Genomic DNA, 19,421 nt, shown 5'->3' with positions numbered 1-19,421 from the left:
GCTGCAGAACAACTTAAATACTGGCAGCAGTAGTCAGCTATTATCTCTGTGGTGGTCAGTCCCTCACCCATTGACACAATGTATGTCTCATCCTTTCACTGTCAGTCTAGAAATGACAAATAATTATCATTAAATATTAAAACTATGTATTTTTTTACTGAATTGAAACAAAAATCTTTGATGAAGTGGAACAGGAAAGGTGTACCTTTTGGTGCATTCTTCAGCCCATCCCTTTAAATCAACAGATTTCTTTTTCCCCAAAAAAACCCTTAAATCCTGGCTGCAGTTAACAGCTTCCTAATTGCTTGTGACTGTTTCTTGACTCTCTGATCCCCGTCTTGTGGTTAAGAATCCGAAAGGTTTCTTAAATCAACAGGAGCAGCTGCCTCCTGGAAGTCAGGCATGGTGTATGTCACGCACTGTGGAAAGGAGCTGAGATACAGGGAAGAGCGTAGGTGATTAATGGGGCTGGTGTCGTAGCTCAGAGTGTGGTTGCACTACTGTGTACAGCCATACTTACTCCAATCATTTATCTTCTGTCCTCTGCCACACACACACAAACATATGTACACACTGTCTTCTTTGCCTGTGATGGTGCAGTCATTAGAAATACAAGAATGTACAAGGTGCAGAGGGATCTATAGATGATGATGTGTCTCTAGAGGTGATTACTTCTCTCCTCTTGTTCTTTGGACAAGCCTGAGAAATGCTGACAAAACACAGTCCCTGGTTTGAAGTTTCTTTCTCTGCTCTTAGCAAACTCCTTCCCACAGAAGGGAAAAAAAGAAAACGAAAACAAAGGAAGGAAATGATTCCATTTTGTGGACTGCGTTTTAGGTTAGGTAAGGAAGGGGAACAAGCTGGGAGCAAACTGGGTTGAGTGTGGACGTAGGATCACAAGTGATGGAGTTGCATGAGCTGAAGGAAGATATGTGCCTTTTTGGCAAAAACTCTCTTGCTCAAGGTCTGAACAAAACTTATATCCTCAGGCTGTTTAAATCTCCAGCATTAAAGCTTTCACTTGGTTGAAGTGGGCTGCAAGAAGTAATTCCATCGTCCAACATTGCAACTTCTGCCTTGGATAAGAGCAGGTTGTCCTTGAGGGCAATGCAGCACATGCTTCCCCAGAATCATTGCAGGTGATTCAAGACCAGGTCCCCACCAGTGCCCAGCCTTCGCTTCCTCTCAGCCAGAAGCAAGACAGAGGAGATTTCCCTTTTGTGAGTGTTGTGCATTCAGATGTTCTCAAAAAATTTCGTCTTCCCTTTCAATCTCCCAGAGCTCCCCTGATTCCTGGCTCAGCTACATCATCCTGCTGCCCATTAACTCAGCGTCTCAGTGCAGAGGAAATACAAAGGCTCGTGATATCTATGTGGAACCAATTGATTCACAGCTTTACTTTTCAGAGGTTATTGCAAGTGTGAAATGGCTACTTATTCCTCAAATTTTATCCCTTGGATAAAAATCTCCCACTACCTTGCACAAGGAATTGAGGCTGCTATATCGTTTGCTATTGTAGCTAGCAGCAGTTTTTTACCTTTCCAAAACCAGCAAGCTGTTTCTGCATCCCTTTGAGACAAATGCACATTCTTGTCAGACAGTGAGGCAGCTTTCTGCTATATTAACAGGAAACTAGTGTCTCCAGTTGGTCTGGCTTAACGGGACTGTTATTATTTGCTGAGTGCTGGCAAAGGGCTAAACTGAGAACAAGGTGCAAAGTACTTGCTTGCTCTGAGAAGTTTACAAGATATAATGGAGAAGCCAAACCATCCTGGAAAGCCCAGAGGAAGGAGTGACTCAGGATAATGCAAGGAATCTCTAAGGAGGGACTTGCTGCGAGAAGTCTGGTGATTTGGCAAAGAGAGTTGGGAAGTCGTCGCGTTCAGAGAATCAAAGGTCCACCTGGTCTGTATAGCCCAACAGGCTAGTGTAATTAAACCAGGCAGGTTTCTGTAGCCAGCAGCATTAACACCAGCCACCCATGATTCTCCAGCTCATGAAATTTGTTGCCTATTTCTAGCTAGGGTAACTGGGTACAGCGTTTGATGTGAATCCAGAGCAAGGCCTAGCCTTTCCCTCTGAATATGTGGTGAGAAATCTCAGCTACTCTGTCCCCCACACATTAGAAGAGCTATAGCTGAGGCTGCAAAGAGAAGGCTTCAGTGAGAGCCACTGGGAAAATGAAAATTAGTTCTTTAACTATGTAAGACTTACTGAAAGCTTTGGGAGAGGCAATATGAGTAAAGAGGATGGGAGGAGACAAAAATGTTTGTGACAAAATCATGTCAAGTGGGGTGTTAAAGTTGCTGCTGTTAACAAAGTGGGAGGAGAAGGTGTGGGCTGAAAAAATGAAGACCAAAGGCATCATCCAGGAAGTAAGTGCAGGAATTTGGTATAGTAGAAAACCAGAAAGAGAGAGAGAGGAAAAAAAAAAAAAAAAAAAGAGTCCCTGCATCAAGTATTTCAGCACACTGAGTGAGGGATGTTCCCCCTATGGGCTGTGCATGCAGTATCATTACCACTGACTCAGATTAACACTGGAAATCCTGGCAGCTTTACATGTACCATGGGACTTAGAAATCTGAAGCTGGGTTTTGCAACTTTAAACTGCCTTCCAATGATTAGGCAAAGCAAATCACATGAAGGTGCTTGGGTCCTGTAAACAGTCATCAAACATTCCCCACCTGCGGCATTTCTCACTGCAGGTCCCATAGGCTCCCGTATTCTCATGGTAGACCTTGAACTCCCATCATGTCAAAACAAGTTGCCTATCCTAATATTCAGAGACTTGTGGCTTGTTTGCCTCTTACAGCTTCATGCTTGGCTCATTTGTAATTCTGCTTCCCTCACTAGAATGAACTATAGGGGTGTTTCACCTCTCTCCTGTGAGTATGAATGTCTTTCCCCACAAAAAGAGTGAATAAAGGAGCTATTCTTATGGAATTCTCTTACTATCCTAGGAAATATCAGAAATATTCTAAAGATTTCTGTGTTACAGTGCATGGTCTTCCCTGGTGAGATCTAATAGCATCTGAAGTTACAAGAAAGATTAGCAGTTTTATTCTGTTTACGTCTTCCTGTATCTGTATTCACTAACCTTTCCTATTTTTTTAACTGTTTGGATTATTTAAAACAGTATATACAAGCGAAATCTTGCAGTTCTTACTCAAGTTTATGGTGACTTTGGTTGAGAACGGATTCCAGGACCTGTTCTGGTGCTAATTAGCCACTGAACTATGTTGAAAAAAGATAGCAAAGTTTTTAGTAACTCATCCACATGTAGTGCCTGAACTCAGTCTGCTGAAGGAACATAGAGAAGGTCAACTTCCTCTTCTGGCCATAAGTCAAATGAACTCAAGTTCTATCTGGTAAAGTTTTGCCCTTCTCCTTTTCAGTGTTCCATTTTGCTGTGCCCTTCCCAGATTAGGAAAGGTCCCAGGTTCACCAAAAAAAGCAGGGGGAAAGGGGCAGGGAGTGGTTGGTACAATTCCCAGCAGTCTCACAAGCTCATATCCTCTAGTTGTTTTTGATGGGCTAGTGATGTTCAGGTGGTTCAAATAAAGTTTGATTAAAACCTCCAGTGTTCTGGGAGTATGTAGCCTTTCTCACAAGCCCATGTTTTGTGCTTATTATCTTTAGTAGTGTCTGGTCTCTGTGCCTGAACCTTGACTGCTTTCTTTACTGCAGGTCCCTAACTTCATCAACACGACGCTCCCTCCCCACGAGCAGGTGACAGCTCAGGAGATTGACAGCTACTTCAGACAGGAACTCATCTACAAGAGGAACGAGAGGATGGGGAAGAGAGTGATGGCGCTTTTAAGGGAGAATGCAGACAAGAGCTTTTTCTTTGCCTTTGGAGCAGGTGTGGCATGAAATATTCTCTCTTATTTGGATGTTGTGATTGGAAGTAAAATAGGTTGAACACCAGGGTTTTGCTTCTGGTCCTGCGGAAAGTTGTTGCGTTTTTGGGGTTTTTTTAATAGGGCTTGCTTTTGAAACACAAAGTGCTTTCTCCTTTTGTCCATCTAAACCTGCTTTTAAAGCATGGTGAGTGGGGGTAAGAGATGAGTCTGAGTCCAGCCAAGCTGTGAATGGGCTGCTCTCCTTTGTTCTCTGTCAAACTGTACCTGGTAGAAATGTGAAGCTGTTATTACCTCTCGCACAGTTTGTTTGCTTCCCCACCCCAGCCTCTTAGCTTCCTGGGATGTGTCTGTGCAATAGTTGTATTTGTGACTGTGGGTGGTAGGACATGCTCAAACTGCCATTAAATTTGCAAGCTTGGGTTCTGCTGTCAGAGAGACTGTGGAAATACAAGCCTTGCTATGGACTAGAGACTTGCGCATTGCTGAGCTGGCCTAGGGTTTGAAACCTTTTGGGACTGCTGTAATTATATTCTCTTGATGTCTGCCTTAGCTACTTTGATGGTGTACCTGTATAGAACAGCTATTTTTGACCTTTGCACAATGACGTGAGGTATGCGTGTGGCTAAATACCAGCTTTATAAATCGTATAGTAAAAATCCAGTGTGTTTCCTTGCATGTTTTAATTTTCTCTGTAAGTCTGTAGAAGAAAGATGTCTGTAGTATTTCTGCAAGTCTGCAGCAGTAGGTGCTATTGTCCTTTTTCTCACTTTTTCTCTCTCTTTTTCTCTTCCCCTCTCCTCCCAATGGAATTACATTTATCTCCAATAAGAAGATAAATAATAACTGTTAAGGCCTCTGTTCAGCAGAATCCTTTAGTGCTAGCTTAAGTGATTCTTCAAGTTCCCTTGACTTGAAGGCAGTCTGTGACTGTCATGCTGAGAACTTATCCGCTCCTCCTCCTCCTCCTCCTCTCTGTGCTCCATCTCTTTGGCAATTTCTCATTTGTGAGAGAACTTTGCTTCTCATCCCATGACTCTAGCAATGAACTTTGGCAACAACTCGCCTTTCACTATTCACTTCAGTGGGAATTTTGATTAAAGACTGCAGGGTTTAGCATAGATAGATGCATTCTGATGTATTTATTTTTTGAGTGTATCCAGACTGAATTTTCCCAAGCCTATTTAATCTCAAGCTTGCCTGATATTTTCTGTATGAGGAATTTTACTTAACTGTTTTTACAGTAGGAAAATATATCATTGTGGTTCAAAATTGGACAGGGATTCATAGATGCTGAAACTGATGGGTTTAGAAAACAGCTTGCCTAACCCATGGAGCTAGGTCCAGCTGAGATCGTCAAACATCATGGCTTTGATGTAGTTTCCCATTCAGGAAGTCCCTAAAGCAGTAATTAGTGGAGCCTAGGAGGAGAAACTGGGTATCATTACATACTTGCCCTGCTTCTTGCACACTTCCCTGGGCATCCATCACAGGCTACTGCTTGAGATAGGATCTTGGGCTAGACAGATCGTGGATGCACTACACAATGGTATTTCTATATGCTAATAGCAAGCATGAAATTAAACAAACATACACTACTTACACATTTCTTTCCTTAGAAAGTCATATCTAAACTGTGGAAGGTTTGGGCTTTTGTTTTGCCTCCTTGCAACCAAAAACAACCACCTGAAATTTATCCAATTTGTTTTTGTTTGTTTTTTTTAATAAAAGTGAAACTCATAAAGAGCAGGTGCCATTTTATCCTTTATTGTCCATTTCTGGCTATGCTGAGAACAGCCTTTGTGGCTGGATTTCCCCCCCCCCCCCCCAACTGAGTATTACAAGAGAGAGCAGACACATGCAACAGGATTTATTGAAAATTGGGGTGGGGGGAGATGCTGAGAAAAGCTTTTGGTTGGCCTTTTGGTGCTTTGTTTCAGTATCCCTTTGGCTTTTTTCACTAGAGCAGTCCATCCCTGCAAGCTATCCCCACTTTAAAAGTAATTAATTTCTCCTCTGTTCTCTGGACTATTTTTTCTTCATATAATATGTACTGAGAAAACTTTCAATTTTTCAATGCCAGAACTTTTATGTGGCTTAAGTGCAAGCGAGGCTTTTTCTTTCATCATGCAAATGCAATTTTTGTCCTGAAGTGTAATTGTAGGAGTGTAGTAAAAAAGTGTGTGTTGTGTTTTTTAAATGCACTTGGTATTTCTTATATTTACCTCCGGAATTCTGAGTTTTGCTTGGTGTGTGCTCAGGTCATGATTTTAAACTCTTTTCAAAAAATGTGAGTCCTTCAGGGTTTGTTTGTTTGTTTGTTTTTTACTAAGTGAAGGGTGTTCTTGATTAAAGTTAAGTTTTTTGCATACTCCCATGGCTTCTGGAGTGCAAAATTTAAGATATGCACCTTTAAAATAAGCACGTTCAAGCAGGACAGGCCTGTCTTTGATTAGGACAGGTCTGCAGTAGCAATGTGTTTGGTCTCAGACCTAGTGCAAAAGTGTTTTTTTGTTGTTGTTGTTTTGGTTTTTTTTTTTTTGGGTGGTGGGGGTGCGCCACATATTTAAAACTGAGATATGATGGAGGGGAAATAATTTGAAAAAAATATTCTGGATAAAGTACCCCAAAAGCTGAGAAACTCATCAGTATTGATCTTACACTAAGCATGATCTCTGTATTAAACCATTTATTTTGAGGATATCAAAAATAATGAACAAATAATAGCTCTAGTGAGATGTACTCCCTGAAGCATTATGAAACTGAGAAACCAACTTAGTCTTGATCATAGCTTTCGGGAAGGGAAGAATAGGGTAAAACCGTGCTAAAGGAAGCTTTCTAAATAGGCTGTAAACCTGGTATGAGGAAAGGCGCGCTGGGAAAGCCTCAGCAAATGCGTTCTTGAAGACTGGGGGAAGCTCCCGGCTGTAAGGAGGCTCCCGAGCCCTGCGCCTGGTGTGTTTGGAGTCGGCGGCACCCTGTAACTCGATGGTGTGGTGGGAGCGCGGGGGCTCAGGGACGAGGTCCCGCTCTGACAGCGACGCTCCGGAGGCAGCGTGCTGCCTGCTCCCTCCCTTGGCTTCTGCAAGGGGAAAACTGCACGCTGGAGCAAGAACGTGCTCACTGGTATAATCTGCAGCTGTGCTTTCTTGCTCTTAGAGTATTTCTCCTTTGTAACTCTATTCTCAGTTTTTGCAATCACAAACTTAACTCTCCGCTAGAATAAAAGCGGCGTTGTTAGGTTTACCTGGCTTTGACAATTGCGTTGCAGTTGCTGAATCAAAGCGCTGTTGTAGCCAAACCACATAGTGTCATGACTCGGAAACCCCAGGAAACTGGAATATTCTCACCACTGAACTGCATGGGTTGGCTTGAGATGTTAGTCACACTGAGTACCAGGAAGAAGGGACAAATCTCCCTTCACAGAGTCTGTTTGCTGAGGGACAAGTGGATAAAAAACCTTGTAGGCAGCTGAATTGATACTGTTACACTACTCCATGTAGCAATCAAAGATCTGTGACTTTGTCAGGGCACCATCCAGAGCCCGGTTTAAAATCCTGATGCCATGGGTGGATAGTTTAGTGTTGCATAGCAGTGGATTAGTATAAGCAGCTTGACTAAGCTAGGAGACATGATGCAGATGTCTTTGCAAATTACAGTCTGGTTCAATTCATTGTATCCTCGTCAATGGCCACGGCAGCAAGTCGTTTTATAGACTCCTCCGGGAATGGATACTGTTGTTTAGAACAGGAAAAAAAACATACAGGGGTCATTGTGACCAAAAGCAGTAGTTTACAGGATGAAAGCTGTGGCTGGCTTCAGCTGTAAAACAAGATGATATTATCCTGGCTGTCTAGTAGTGCAGAAACCTACTGCTGCTGAGCTTGCGGTTAGCGCTGGAAGATGCTGGCGTCTGTCAGCAAAAGGTTTGGTTGGGAAGAGTTGTGGGTTCGAACTGGAAGAAATTCCTGCTGGGTTAAAACATTGTATAGTATAAGGCTCTATCCACATGGCAAGGACTTTCCTTTACCATGAGAAAAAACATAACTCCTCAGGCACAGAATGAATCCCCGTCTGGCTGGATGATAGTGAGCGGTTGATCTGATGGGCAGGTGGAGGGAGAAGGGGAGACTTCTCTCGTCAAATCCAGATAACCTTCATGTGAAGTTAGAGCCTGCACCCTGATGTCGTCAGGTCACTCACTGGAAATATTCCCACTGGTTTCGGATAGAAAAGGATCAAGCCCAAAGGAAGATGTAAGAAGTAAAGATCACATGGAGTTCAGCGCAGAATGCCACTCAGTAGGGTGCAGCCGGCTTCAGCCTGGAGAAGGCCCTGCTGTTTTTTTGAGGAGTAGTTATTTCCCACTGAAGTTGTGGCAGTCAAATCTGATGGGTTGATCGGCATATAACAGGCCATGAATTTAGTTGCCTATACTTCTCTATGTATTTGTGATCTGGTTATTAAATAATCCGCACATGGCATTTCCACCCTTTTTCATCCTGCCTCACTTATAGTTAGGGCTGATTTAAATCTTTCTGCTGATAGATGATAGGGCAGTTCGGGAAACAGAATCCTTCTGTTTGCAGAAAGCAGACTTTCACACACAGAAACTCTCACTTACGTCAAAACCCCAAAGAGTTTGGATGCCGTTGTTCTCTGTAAATTGGGATTCCCAGTTAAACTGTTCTCATATGTGCTGTTCAGACGCTGAGCAGAAAGGCATCGTGATGCATTGTTGGGAGAGGTGGTTCGGTCAATGTGTCCGGTCCATAACCGAGAACAAGGTCATGAAACATCCAGCAGACAAATTCTGGGGAGGCAAAAAGGGGAAAGTTTACTTGAGTATCCTAGTAAGCTGAGCTAAAAACAGCTTTTAGATCTGCTAAATGAAGCTTTTTTTTCTTTCCCCTGTAGAAAGGTTTTGTTCCCATTGAGAGTTTTGAAACAAAAAAAGCTACACACTTCTACAGTTAGCTTTTCAGTTTTCAGACATCTTTAAAAATAAAAAAGTAGACTTTTATAAAGATTCCCACTGCCACCATGCTCCACGACATTACTCGCACTATAAATGCATTGGAGCACTTCAAACTTTTAATCTTTTCCTTTATAAAACACACAGAAGTGAAAATGGCCATTTATTCTTTCCATTTTCTGTTCCTTCTCCTCATCCCCCCCCCCCCCCCCCAAAATACAGGATTTGGGTAGAGTGGGACCCGGCTCTGTACCTTTCATTTCTTTCCTGCTAGGGTTTACCCTATTCAAATTGAATTAAAAAAATCTCATCAAACCTATATTCACAGTAACTATACTCTAGCAATGAAACAACATTTGTTCTTTGTGAAGTCAAATGATTTTTTTCAGGTAATAGGCATGATACTCTTCCACTTTGAATGAGTAAAAGTGATAAAGTAAGAAACTTTGAAGCAGAATTGGGGTTTGGGAGTGTTTACTTGTTTGCAAGTCCCTCCGGGATTGCTAGAAATTACAGGTACACTATAACAGTGAAGCGCCTTAGACCTGATATACAAGCGATTTATAAAGGTCCATTTACAGTCAAGAAACAGAGAAGCAGCCAAGAGCACGTGGGCTGTTAAAGAGAGCTAATATTTTGGCAACTAAGACTATACACATGAAGTCAATGTTTAAGAAAAAAATCACTCTGGTTTATTTCATTTTTATGGGCAAATAATTTTCAAGTAACACTTATGATAACAGATGGATAAATTTATGTCTGCAGTTAATTTGAACGATAATTTCCTTAGGATGTTTTACTTACTTGCATTTCTTTTTCTCTGTCTTTTATGAGAGCTGTCGGTTTTGTAACCAAGAGCTGGATTTATTACTTCAGCAGTTTGGATGCTGCTCCAGTTCATGATGCTTATTAGCAGCCAAATCAGTAGGCTTTAGGACAGTGGATTTGGTAATTTAAAAAAAAAAAAATCAAGGAGAATATTATTTCAGTGCTGGGAGAAAGATTTGAAATACAAGTACTATAGGGGCTCTCATGGTGAGAGAGGGACTCAAGCTGCCCATGAATCACAGTCCTATTGTGGGAAAAAAGCATGTATTTTCCCACCCTGCAAGGTTTAGTGAGCCCTCTGGATTTGAGGGACTGGAGGAAACCTCGGCTGTTGTCCTTGGTTGGTGGAAGAGCACAGGATTTCTGGAATAGACAGGTAGCCACAACTCGTAATGAAATCAGTGAGCATTAACAGTACTCAATGCTTCAGAAGATCAAGCCTGCTATATTTAGATGTCTACCTGTAGACTTAGCTGGCTAAGATTAAGTACCTAATGTTGACATATTTGGTTTAAATTTCTGAGGTATTCTGTAAGAAAAAAGAGCCAGGCTCTGTTGTAGCTGTCTGCATGCTCCCATAAATGCAGGGGAATTCATTGCACAGTAAGAATACCTGAAATAGATTTTCATTCTCTTTATATGTTCAGAAAAGGTGAATTCTTTCCCCATTCTATTGTGTTAGGCTGGCAGCAGCACCAGTGATGACTCTGATCATCATAATTTACAATAACCTTACTTGTTATTTCCAGCATCCTTTGCAAACACTATCTGATGGTTCTTCATAATGCCACCCTAAGTGGGTCACAGTTTTTTGTGGCTGTGTTGCCACTGGGAAAACAGGTAGCTTGTCTACAGTGTGGAGCTGGTGTCAGAGCATAGGTAGAATATAAAACTTGCTTTTCCTAGTCCTTGGCTCCAGTTCTCTCTTGTCCTGTTGCTCACAACAGAATTTCAAGGGGTGATTTTGTCCCATCTCATTTTAGATACTGGAGGTACCAAAAGTAGGAACATGCATGCTCACCCTGCACCTTCTAGAGTGAGTGGAGAGCAACAGGTGTCTCCAAAGCTGAATCAGGTCTCCGGTGGTCTGGATCACCTCTGAGATGTGCTTATTTTTCTCCACAAACTCAAGAGAGCCTGGGGAGAGCAGCCGGATGTTGTAGCCATCTTGAATCTACTTGCTAAAAAGGCAGTCACAACCAAGATGGAACGTGATGGCTGTCAGGCTTCAGGGGTAGGGGAAGTGGGAATCTCTTGTGATGGGAAATCATAGCTCTGCTCAATAGCTTGGGAAAGGAAAGGAAGTGATGGATACTGTACTTGGTTTAAATGTAAACAATTAAAATCCAGAGAGCCTTTGTGAAAGTCATTAGCACCTGCCACCAGATCTGGCACTCAAGTTCACATATGTTATTTGGAAGTGAGTTTCAAAAGGGAAATGCCTTGAGGCCACCATCTAAATGCACACAGAGGAATGGGGGAGGAGTGAGAGATACTGAATATGCAAATAGGTGTTTTGCACTCACAACTGACACAGTATTGTGTGCAAATTGGGCATGAAATTGCACCCATTTTTGTGCCACTGGGATTTCAGCCTCACATCTGAAGTTTGGTCCTTCTTTTTCCAGAATTCTATAGCTCTTTCTTGCTTCCATTCTTCCTACTGGAGCCTCTGAGGAACATAAAAGGAAAAAAAAATATGAAGGGGGCAGGGAAAAAAAAAACAAAAAAAAAAAACACTTGCAGACTGCAACATAAAGAGACTCTATCCCCAGGGTCAGACGTCCTGGTCCAACACTGATTAGTGGTGCTACTGACATCACTAGCTCAGTTCATCAGCGGGTTGTCTCAATGGAGCAAGAAATTGGCCACCAGGAGATTGAACTTGGCGAGGCTACAAAAGAGAAGAAAAGGGTGAATTAACAGTTTGCAGATGCTAGAACTCCCTTTGCTCTTGTTTATTTGGGCATCCAGATGCTCATAGTGAGATCGGCCTGTTTTTGTGTATGGACTTGTTTTTACTATTATTTTTAAGGCAGAGTATCACTTTGCTTTTAAAAATATACTTGCGTGCTAATTTTGAGTGAAACCATGTAACTGATTCATTTAAGTCTTCATTTAAAAAGGCAGGGCCTGATTCTCTTTTCAGACACTCCGTTGGAAATCAGAAGTTGCTCCACTAGGAAATAGCTCATTCCAAGTGTAAATCCAGCCTGTAGCCTTTTAAAAAAATAGGCGGAACTTTTTTATATGCATTGATCTTATATCACATGCAGATTTGGAAGCCTCTGAATAATTTCTTTTCACCTGCAGCTTAAATCAGCACAGAGAGAAAACCTGAGTTAGAAAGGCCAAAATAAACCCAACTGCACTACCTTATTATTGTGAAACTGCTATTGTGAAGGCTGATTCTTGCAATTCTGATTTAGGAAAAACGCTTGTTGTATAAACACTTATTAATCATGGATATTTATTGTTGCATATGCAGTGGTGAAGCACAACTGTGGTGAGACCTGTCTTCAGGCTGCTCTCACTTGTACCGACCAAGCCAGGTATGTAAGGGACCTTCCAAGTGAAAGCTTCATGGAACCGGGCTTGCACTTGGTTGCTTTTTCCCCTAGTGTGTCGCCAAATTTAACTGTTCAAGGAAAGGTGGAGCAAAGCCTGAACTCCCTCCGGTCCATGGAAAATTCCTCCTGTTCCACAGGGGGGTCCTGGCTGGCCACTTCTTCCATTGCTTTGGTTGTTGTACTACTGAAGTAGGTTACAGCCCAAAATCTAAGTCTGTGTGTTTAGTAGTTGGAGTTATTTAAGTAAATGATAAAAGCAAAGAAAATAGGTGTTATAACCTGTGGTGTATGCATTTACCATCTTTGGTGTAATTCTTTCCATGATGAATGGGAAAAGTTGCATGTACACAGTAGGATTTTTTTGGTTTAAAGAAACTCATGCATTAATGTCAGTTTGTCTGGGTGCCTGACATTTTCATATCATGTTTATTATTATTATCTGTGCCAAGTTCTACTGTTTAAGTCTAATTCTGCCTGCCTGTTCTCAAAAAAAAAAGAAAGCTATATTGGCCCCTTCTGTCCTACAATATAAAGATTTTGGCTATACCTTTGCTCTATTTCTCTTCAACATTTGAGAAGTAAAAACATAGACATAATTCAGGAAATTTTCTCTTTTTAGAACTGCAGATAATCATGAGAGATTTACACCCAGGCTTAAGCACTCTGCTGAAGAGGAACAGGCTTAAACATGAGATGAAATACTCTTCCCCCCAGCACATGCAAGAGCTTTCTGTGGATCCTTGAGGCCACCCTGCAAGCTCTCAGGAAACTAGGCAGAGGTCCTGTATGACTCTGACTAGATTTCATCACAGGGGTGTTGAAATCAATATGGTTGCTAGACACTTCATCGTTTTCCAGCGCAAAACTGTCTCATGAGAAAAGTCCCAACCAGCTCTCACAGTGCCATTAGCAAGACTTTAACAGGGCTACGCGCAGAACCCCAGCACTAGCATTGCGCTCACCTAATGCTGAGGCTTCTGTGAGATGTTAGTATGAAAACGCAAACAGGATACAGATTGCAAAATATCCAGCGATCTGGTCTCTGGGTGGGGGGTGGGGGGGTGGTAAATGTGTGCTACCTGCAGCTGTTAAAGATGCTACCACACCCAAATGTACTTCCAGGCCCCCTGCTGCGTGCTATTCTCCCATAACAGAAGAGCAGGAAGAAGTCTGAGCTCACTACTCAACTCTGCTCAGATTCAGGGCCTGATGTGTTAGCATGGCTCCTTCTCTACTGCTTTGCAGGAATGCAAACTGGTGTGGCTGAAATGGGTGCATGTTCCTGTCTGCTGCCTCTCCTGACCGGCTGTTTACTTCCAGGAGAGGAGCAGTGAGCCCCAAGGCGTCCTACACCAACACATCAATATCCCTCTGAGCTCTCCGACTATTGGAGCTGCAAAGGGTATTAAACAGAGTGGGGAGCTGGCCTGCACTGATCCTGTTGCAGGGCTCTTACTGGTTAAGCTGTCTCTCACCAGTTTTTGGGTGAGAGGCTGTAGGAGGGCTGTGTGTGGAGAAGAACCAGTGATGTCCTTTGATTGTAAAGACAAGGCACAACTGCTGACTGGAATTAGTTGATTTGTGAAAGTAGATATCAAAGGGAAAGCCTCAAAAAGCCTGGCTGTAAATTGTATGGATTTCTTGAGAAATTTTACTGGTATGGAAATTGAGAGCGGAAAGCTCATTAAATTGGGCGTTCTTGTGAGAGTTCCAGTATTTCTTGGTCATGATTATGCCAGGAATACCATCAGAGCAAACTTGCTGAGAAAGGATTTATGGGTTTGGGATCAGATCCTGTTCTTGCTGAATTCATGGTAGTTCTGCAGCTGGCTTCAAGGTGACTGGTATATGCACCTGGATGAGACGACTTTTATTTGTCAGTCCAATTCTTTAATCTAGGCCATTACTTTCACATTATTGGAAAACATCAATACCCTCTTTATAAGCCTATTAAATCCATGTTCCATTGTTATTTTCTCTGTGAGATCAGAAGAGACGTGTCATGGAAAAGAAAACGTGTGCGCAGTATACCTCTACCCAAAGAAAATATTTAAATATCAGAAATGTAAAGTGAAGATAGAATTACTTAGAGAGGCAGAAGGGAAATAATTAGAGCTCCAGCCAGCAAGAAGAGATGTCGTAAACTTCAGTTATTCACCTCTTGTAGACATTCAAAACAAACTCCGCCACTGTTCACCTATTTTATAGAGGCCTGTAGAAAGCAGCAGAGGTCTGATGGATGAAATTGCTCTCGTGGCAAGTAGAAGTGGGCTCAAGCCCAAGTCCAATAGCTGAGCTGCCATCTAAAATTAGAAGTTCAGGTTCATGCCTGAATCTTGGCTCCCTTTCTACTCTGTACCAAAGACCTAATTAAACCCTGAGTTTAGACGAGACTGATGGAGAGAGAGAAGCAATTCCAATCCATGGAAAATGTTGCTGTTTCAAATTGCTTTTTAAAAGATTCATAACAGAACTCAGCAAAAATGGAAGTTCTCAGCAAAAATGGAAGTTCTCAGCAAAAATGGAAGTTCTCAGCAAAAATGGAAGTTCTCAGCAAAAATGGAAAATACTGGCATCGTGGCACTGGCACTGGAGTACTGCCTTCAATACGAGCTCCAAAGCTGTGGCCAATGGAAACCTGCAGGTCACTGGCTTGAAGGTAGTCCCTTAGGGCCAGATTGCTGATAACCTGCAAACTGTAAAAAGGCAAAACATGATTTTAGAACCACCAGGCTCTCTGCTCCCTATCGACCTTCCAGGCAGGCTGTAGGAAAGAGTAAGCAGGTGAGTTAGTGAAAAGACAGATGAGTCTGCCTTGGAACTTTTCCTGTTTTTCAGTGGATTCATTAAGACCTACCAAATGCTTTGATTTTTGATAAACTTATTCTTCTACTGAAGACCATTCTGTCAGGGCATTTCCAAACACCTTTTTAATCTAAGCACTCTTACATTTTGGTGGAGCTCAGCTTTGGTTCTATCCCTGGCAGAAAAGTGAAATCTCCATGATTTTCCAGGAATAAGGTTGCAGTACTGAAACCTATGTGACTATCATCTAAAATAAATAACCTGAGTATTTTTAGTATTTTCTGAACTTTATTATGGGAAATACCTTAAATACTGAGGTTTGCAAACTTTTAAAAATTGTATTTATTCATTGAAGGGAATTGGAGAGAAAAATCAAATGCCACCACTGGGTTAATGCTGTATGAAATTCAGCACCGGTTCTCAGTATTTATATAGAATTCACATTCACTTTGCGTTTTTCCTTGAGGTGTTTGAGGTATAGTGAAACTGCTGTGAGGTTCTTATCACTTAGTGATCTGGTCTGGCTCCAGTTGAAAATTTTGTAGTGCCTCTCACTGGGAGGATTGGTTTAAAAGCAACAAAAATCTGCCAAAGAAATAAAGACTTCATTATTGACATCAATGCTATTTTTAATCTGGTTTCCTAAGGAAATGAGGCTTAAGCAATCATGGTGTTTGTGAGTGTGTGTATATATAGGTGTGTGTGCATATGTCTTTCCCTCTCGTAAATTTTTAGTTTGCTGGCTGATTATAACGAAACTTGACAGGTGGCTGGAGTCTCAAAGATAATAAGTTCTTGCATGCTTCATGAAAATAAGTGGTCAGATAGAAGAAGAAGAAACTAATAGTCTCATCCACTGAAAGAACACAGCATGAGCTGAACTTTTATTAGCTCTCGGAAATCCCTGTGGGAGAAGGTGGTGAAACACATCTCCGTGCACTTTATTGGTTCCTCTGTGTGCAGAAGGATGTGGCGTATAATGCGTATGTCAGTCACAGTTGTGGTTTGATGAACACAAGACTGATGTTCAGTGTAAATAATTATCTCGAGTATCTCGGGAGCCACATGTTGTCCCTGGGCTGCCCTGTAATGAGCTGTTCATTCTCAAGGCCAGAGCAATATCAGGTAGCAGATTTATAAATGTGACCTAGGTATGTCTCTAGGACACTCTCTAAAGCTAGTAAGTGGTGGGCACTCCACTATACAGCCTAGCTACTGCTAATTGGCCAAGTGTGCCATCAGCCATGCCCAAAAATATTCTTCTTACGTAACCTAGGAGTGAAAAGAGCACTAGAAACTCTTAGGAGTCCTGCGGGCAGCCTGGCGTATCATTCCTGTGTGCAGAATTCAGGAATACTTCTCCTGTATGAAGGTCATTCCTCTTAAAAACTGAAATGGCTTACTGGCAATCAGGAACCAAACTGAAGAAACAAAGGAAGGAGTAAAACGTGACCTGAAGGAAGGCCGTTTCACAGCATTAGCTAATCGGAAAGGGAGATGATATTGTCACTTAGTAGCTGGGGAAGATGCTCAGAAAACATGGTGATGAGGACAGCAATCAAAACTTTTTCAGAGTAGAATACAGAGGGAGGTCAGAAAAGCTAAGCCAGTTTTTAAATTTCTTTTTAATTTGAGATTTCTGGAAACTCTGTGTCTAGTATCTTGGTAACAGTGATGACTGTTAGGGTGGAGTCCTCCCTATTGAACTGTAGGTATCAAAGTTCACTGTATCTTCTGTACAAGATCATCAGGGTCCTTTTACCAGAGAACCTCCAGAGGACAATTCCTCCTACTTAGCGCAGATGGAGGTTTAAAGATGGAAGGAATTGCCCTCTGGAGACACCTTTCCTCTGACGGTAGAGGAAATCTAGAAAACTGGTCTCCAACAGATGCCTGACTTCTAGATGGGTGGGATTAATTGAATCCTGAGAGCAGGAGTCAAGAATTCAGGGTGGTTTTGTCCTTACCTCTGCCTGAACTTGAGCTTGGCATATTAAGAGCTCCCCAAGCAATGCTTTGCATTGCTGCCAATGGAAAAGCCTCATTAGGTATGAGGAAAAATTGCAAGCAGAAGACTGACCTAGGAGTGTTTGTGTCATGCCCCAGAGAACACCTTGGTGTGGATGCTAGGGGCAAAGAAGTTCCTACAGGAAAGTCCTCTGCCACCAGCTCTAGAAAGCTCAGCCCAAGGGCTTATCTTTTTTGTTGTGGGAGAGGTCTAATTCCCCATTTTGCACTTACCAGCACACGCTTCACTTCAGTTGAAGCCTGAGGTTGGACAACTCTTTTGTTCCCCTTTCATATCCTCTGTTAGCCCAAGCATTCAGAGCAGACTCTTGCCAGCTGATTCAATCTGTTATACAAGGCTGTTTTGGAGCATTCAGGGATTTTTCAAAAGTGACATTTCATGCAAAAGATCTTGGGATTTCTTTTTTCGCTTTGCTTTTCAATGGAAAATCTGTTTGTAGAAATAAAAAGACAAGAGGATTTAAGTTCTTTCTGTCTTTATGATTGCACACAACAGATGGACTCAGACATGCAGAAGTGTAAAGCTTTTCCATCTTTCTTCACCTGTCATCTGAAGGGAAAGAAAACTACCTTTGGCGCAAGTGCAGTCATTCATAAGCCTGGTCTGGCTTGAGCTACATACAGGAAATAAAATCACTGAAGAGAGAATGGGGTCTCTTTTCTTTTCATCAAGGATGGTTATCCCTTTTGTTTGCGAGGGAGGAGGCAGTCAAAACCAAAAAATTTCTTGATGTACTGTGCATCTGATTTCTGTTGTTCAGTTATAGAAGCAATTAGGCTGAAAGAGTAAGTGCTATCAGTGAGAAGCGATTTAGACCTGGAGGCCCTTGCAGCTGTCTGATAAAGCTTGTCTTTTTCCATGCAACACTTCAGTAAAATAGGAAGATTTTTTTTTTCCTCCAGTACTGTGAAGATAGTCACCAGACAGTGTGCCCTGTGGAGCCACTCACTAAGTCAATAATATTTGTTCATCTTCCTTAAACTCCAACATCTTAAAGATTGTCTTTCTGAATTTATATTCACAGAGTTCAATCATCTCCCACACAATAAAAGCTCCAGTGTTGGCCTGCCTTTTGCTTCTGTGCTATGCAGGACTTATGTCAAAAGGGAGTCCTTCCTTCTAGCATTTTTGTTTTTCTTAATACCTGCCAATCACACTGCTTGCCTTTGCCCAAAGTTTGTTGTCTTTGCAGTTGGTCACAGCATGAGCTACCAAAAACCTTACTGAGCTTGACGGGATATTCTGTTAACCTAACCCTAACACATGATCTTGAACCTCTCCAGCACACAAAGGGCCCTTTCAGAGGCCCACCACAGCTCGAAGATTTCATTTCGTGTGTTACAATTAATCTGTATTTATTGCCACTTATCTTAAATGGCTAACAATATCAAGAGTTTAAAAAGTGCTTTGAATGTCAAACTGGGTCAATTAAAACTGTACTTAAAATATTTGCAGAACTTCTACCCTAAAAATTGCCCCCTCAGTCTGCTGTTAACCAAAATGTTTTAAACAAATACACTCAGCTTAAGCAGAGTGACATTTGCTAGATTTCTCCTTGGTGTTTTAGCAGAATCCAGGATCAGTTTCCTTACTTTCATACTTCTACGCTCACTAGGTTATTTTATAAGAAGAGGAAAATTTTAGTATTTTAGGTGGCTATAAATATTTGAATGATTGTTTCAATCAATTAAAAGGGAAAAAAAAGAAGATAGCCTCCAATTTTTAAGTGCAGTAGAGACCATTAGACTGATGAATCTGATCTTCTAGTATTTCATCCTGTTGTTATATGGACCCTAATAGCTTGTGTTTCACAGTGATCTTCAAAACATGGGTCACGGGTAAGAAGGCTTTTTTTCAAAGCCCTTCAGTATTGCATGTGGGCATGGGAAATAACATGGTAAAAGCTTAAATAATGAAAAAGTTAAATAGTAAAATAATAAAAACTGGTGTTATTAGTGTATATTTGGTTTTGTAAGCTGTGGCCCATCAGAGGTTGGAGATGGCTGGAGGAATCCACTCCATCCCTCCTGCTGAAAAGCCCCCTGTCTTGCCTTGAACACTTTTTTTCCTAAAGCTCAGTTTGCCAGAAGGCCTTACTAAATCCTGTAAAATAAGCAGTGGTAAATATCCCATGGGAATTGTGAACTTTTATCCAGGTCAGCCAAGGTTTCACGGTGTTAGGATGTTGATGTGCATTGCACTGAAAAACCCCAAGAAGGACCTCCATGTAGGCGTTCAGTTGTACTAGATGCAGGGTAAGTGAGATCCCAGGCTGCGGGAATTAAATACCTAAACTAAAGGTCTGTCCATGTGGAGCCATTTGGACTTTAGCTCTGATCCTCAAACGTTTACAC

General features: G+C 41.8%; 1 protein-coding gene across 2 annotated transcripts in view; it reads left to right on the top strand.

The window, feature by feature from the left end:
* The window catches only part of TRABD2B (TraB domain containing 2B), a 315,314-nt gene that overhangs the window by 180,038 nt on the left and 115,855 nt on the right, over positions 1-19,421 (top strand). For both annotated transcript variants that reach the window (XM_064516186.1, XM_064516185.1), the window contains exon 4: positions 3,688-3,862. In XM_064516186.1, coding sequence (XP_064372256.1) covers positions 3,688-3,862 — 175 coding nt within the window. The remainder of the gene's footprint in view (positions 1-3,687; positions 3,863-19,421) is intronic.

The sequence above is a fragment of the Dromaius novaehollandiae genome, chromosome 8, assembly GCF_036370855.1.
Source record: "Dromaius novaehollandiae isolate bDroNov1 chromosome 8, bDroNov1.hap1, whole genome shotgun sequence".
Classification (NCBI taxonomy): domain Eukaryota; kingdom Metazoa; phylum Chordata; class Aves; order Casuariiformes; family Dromaiidae; genus Dromaius; species Dromaius novaehollandiae.
The sequence above is the reverse complement of the archived record's forward strand: the minus strand, read 5'-3'. Positions and strand labels throughout refer to the sequence as shown.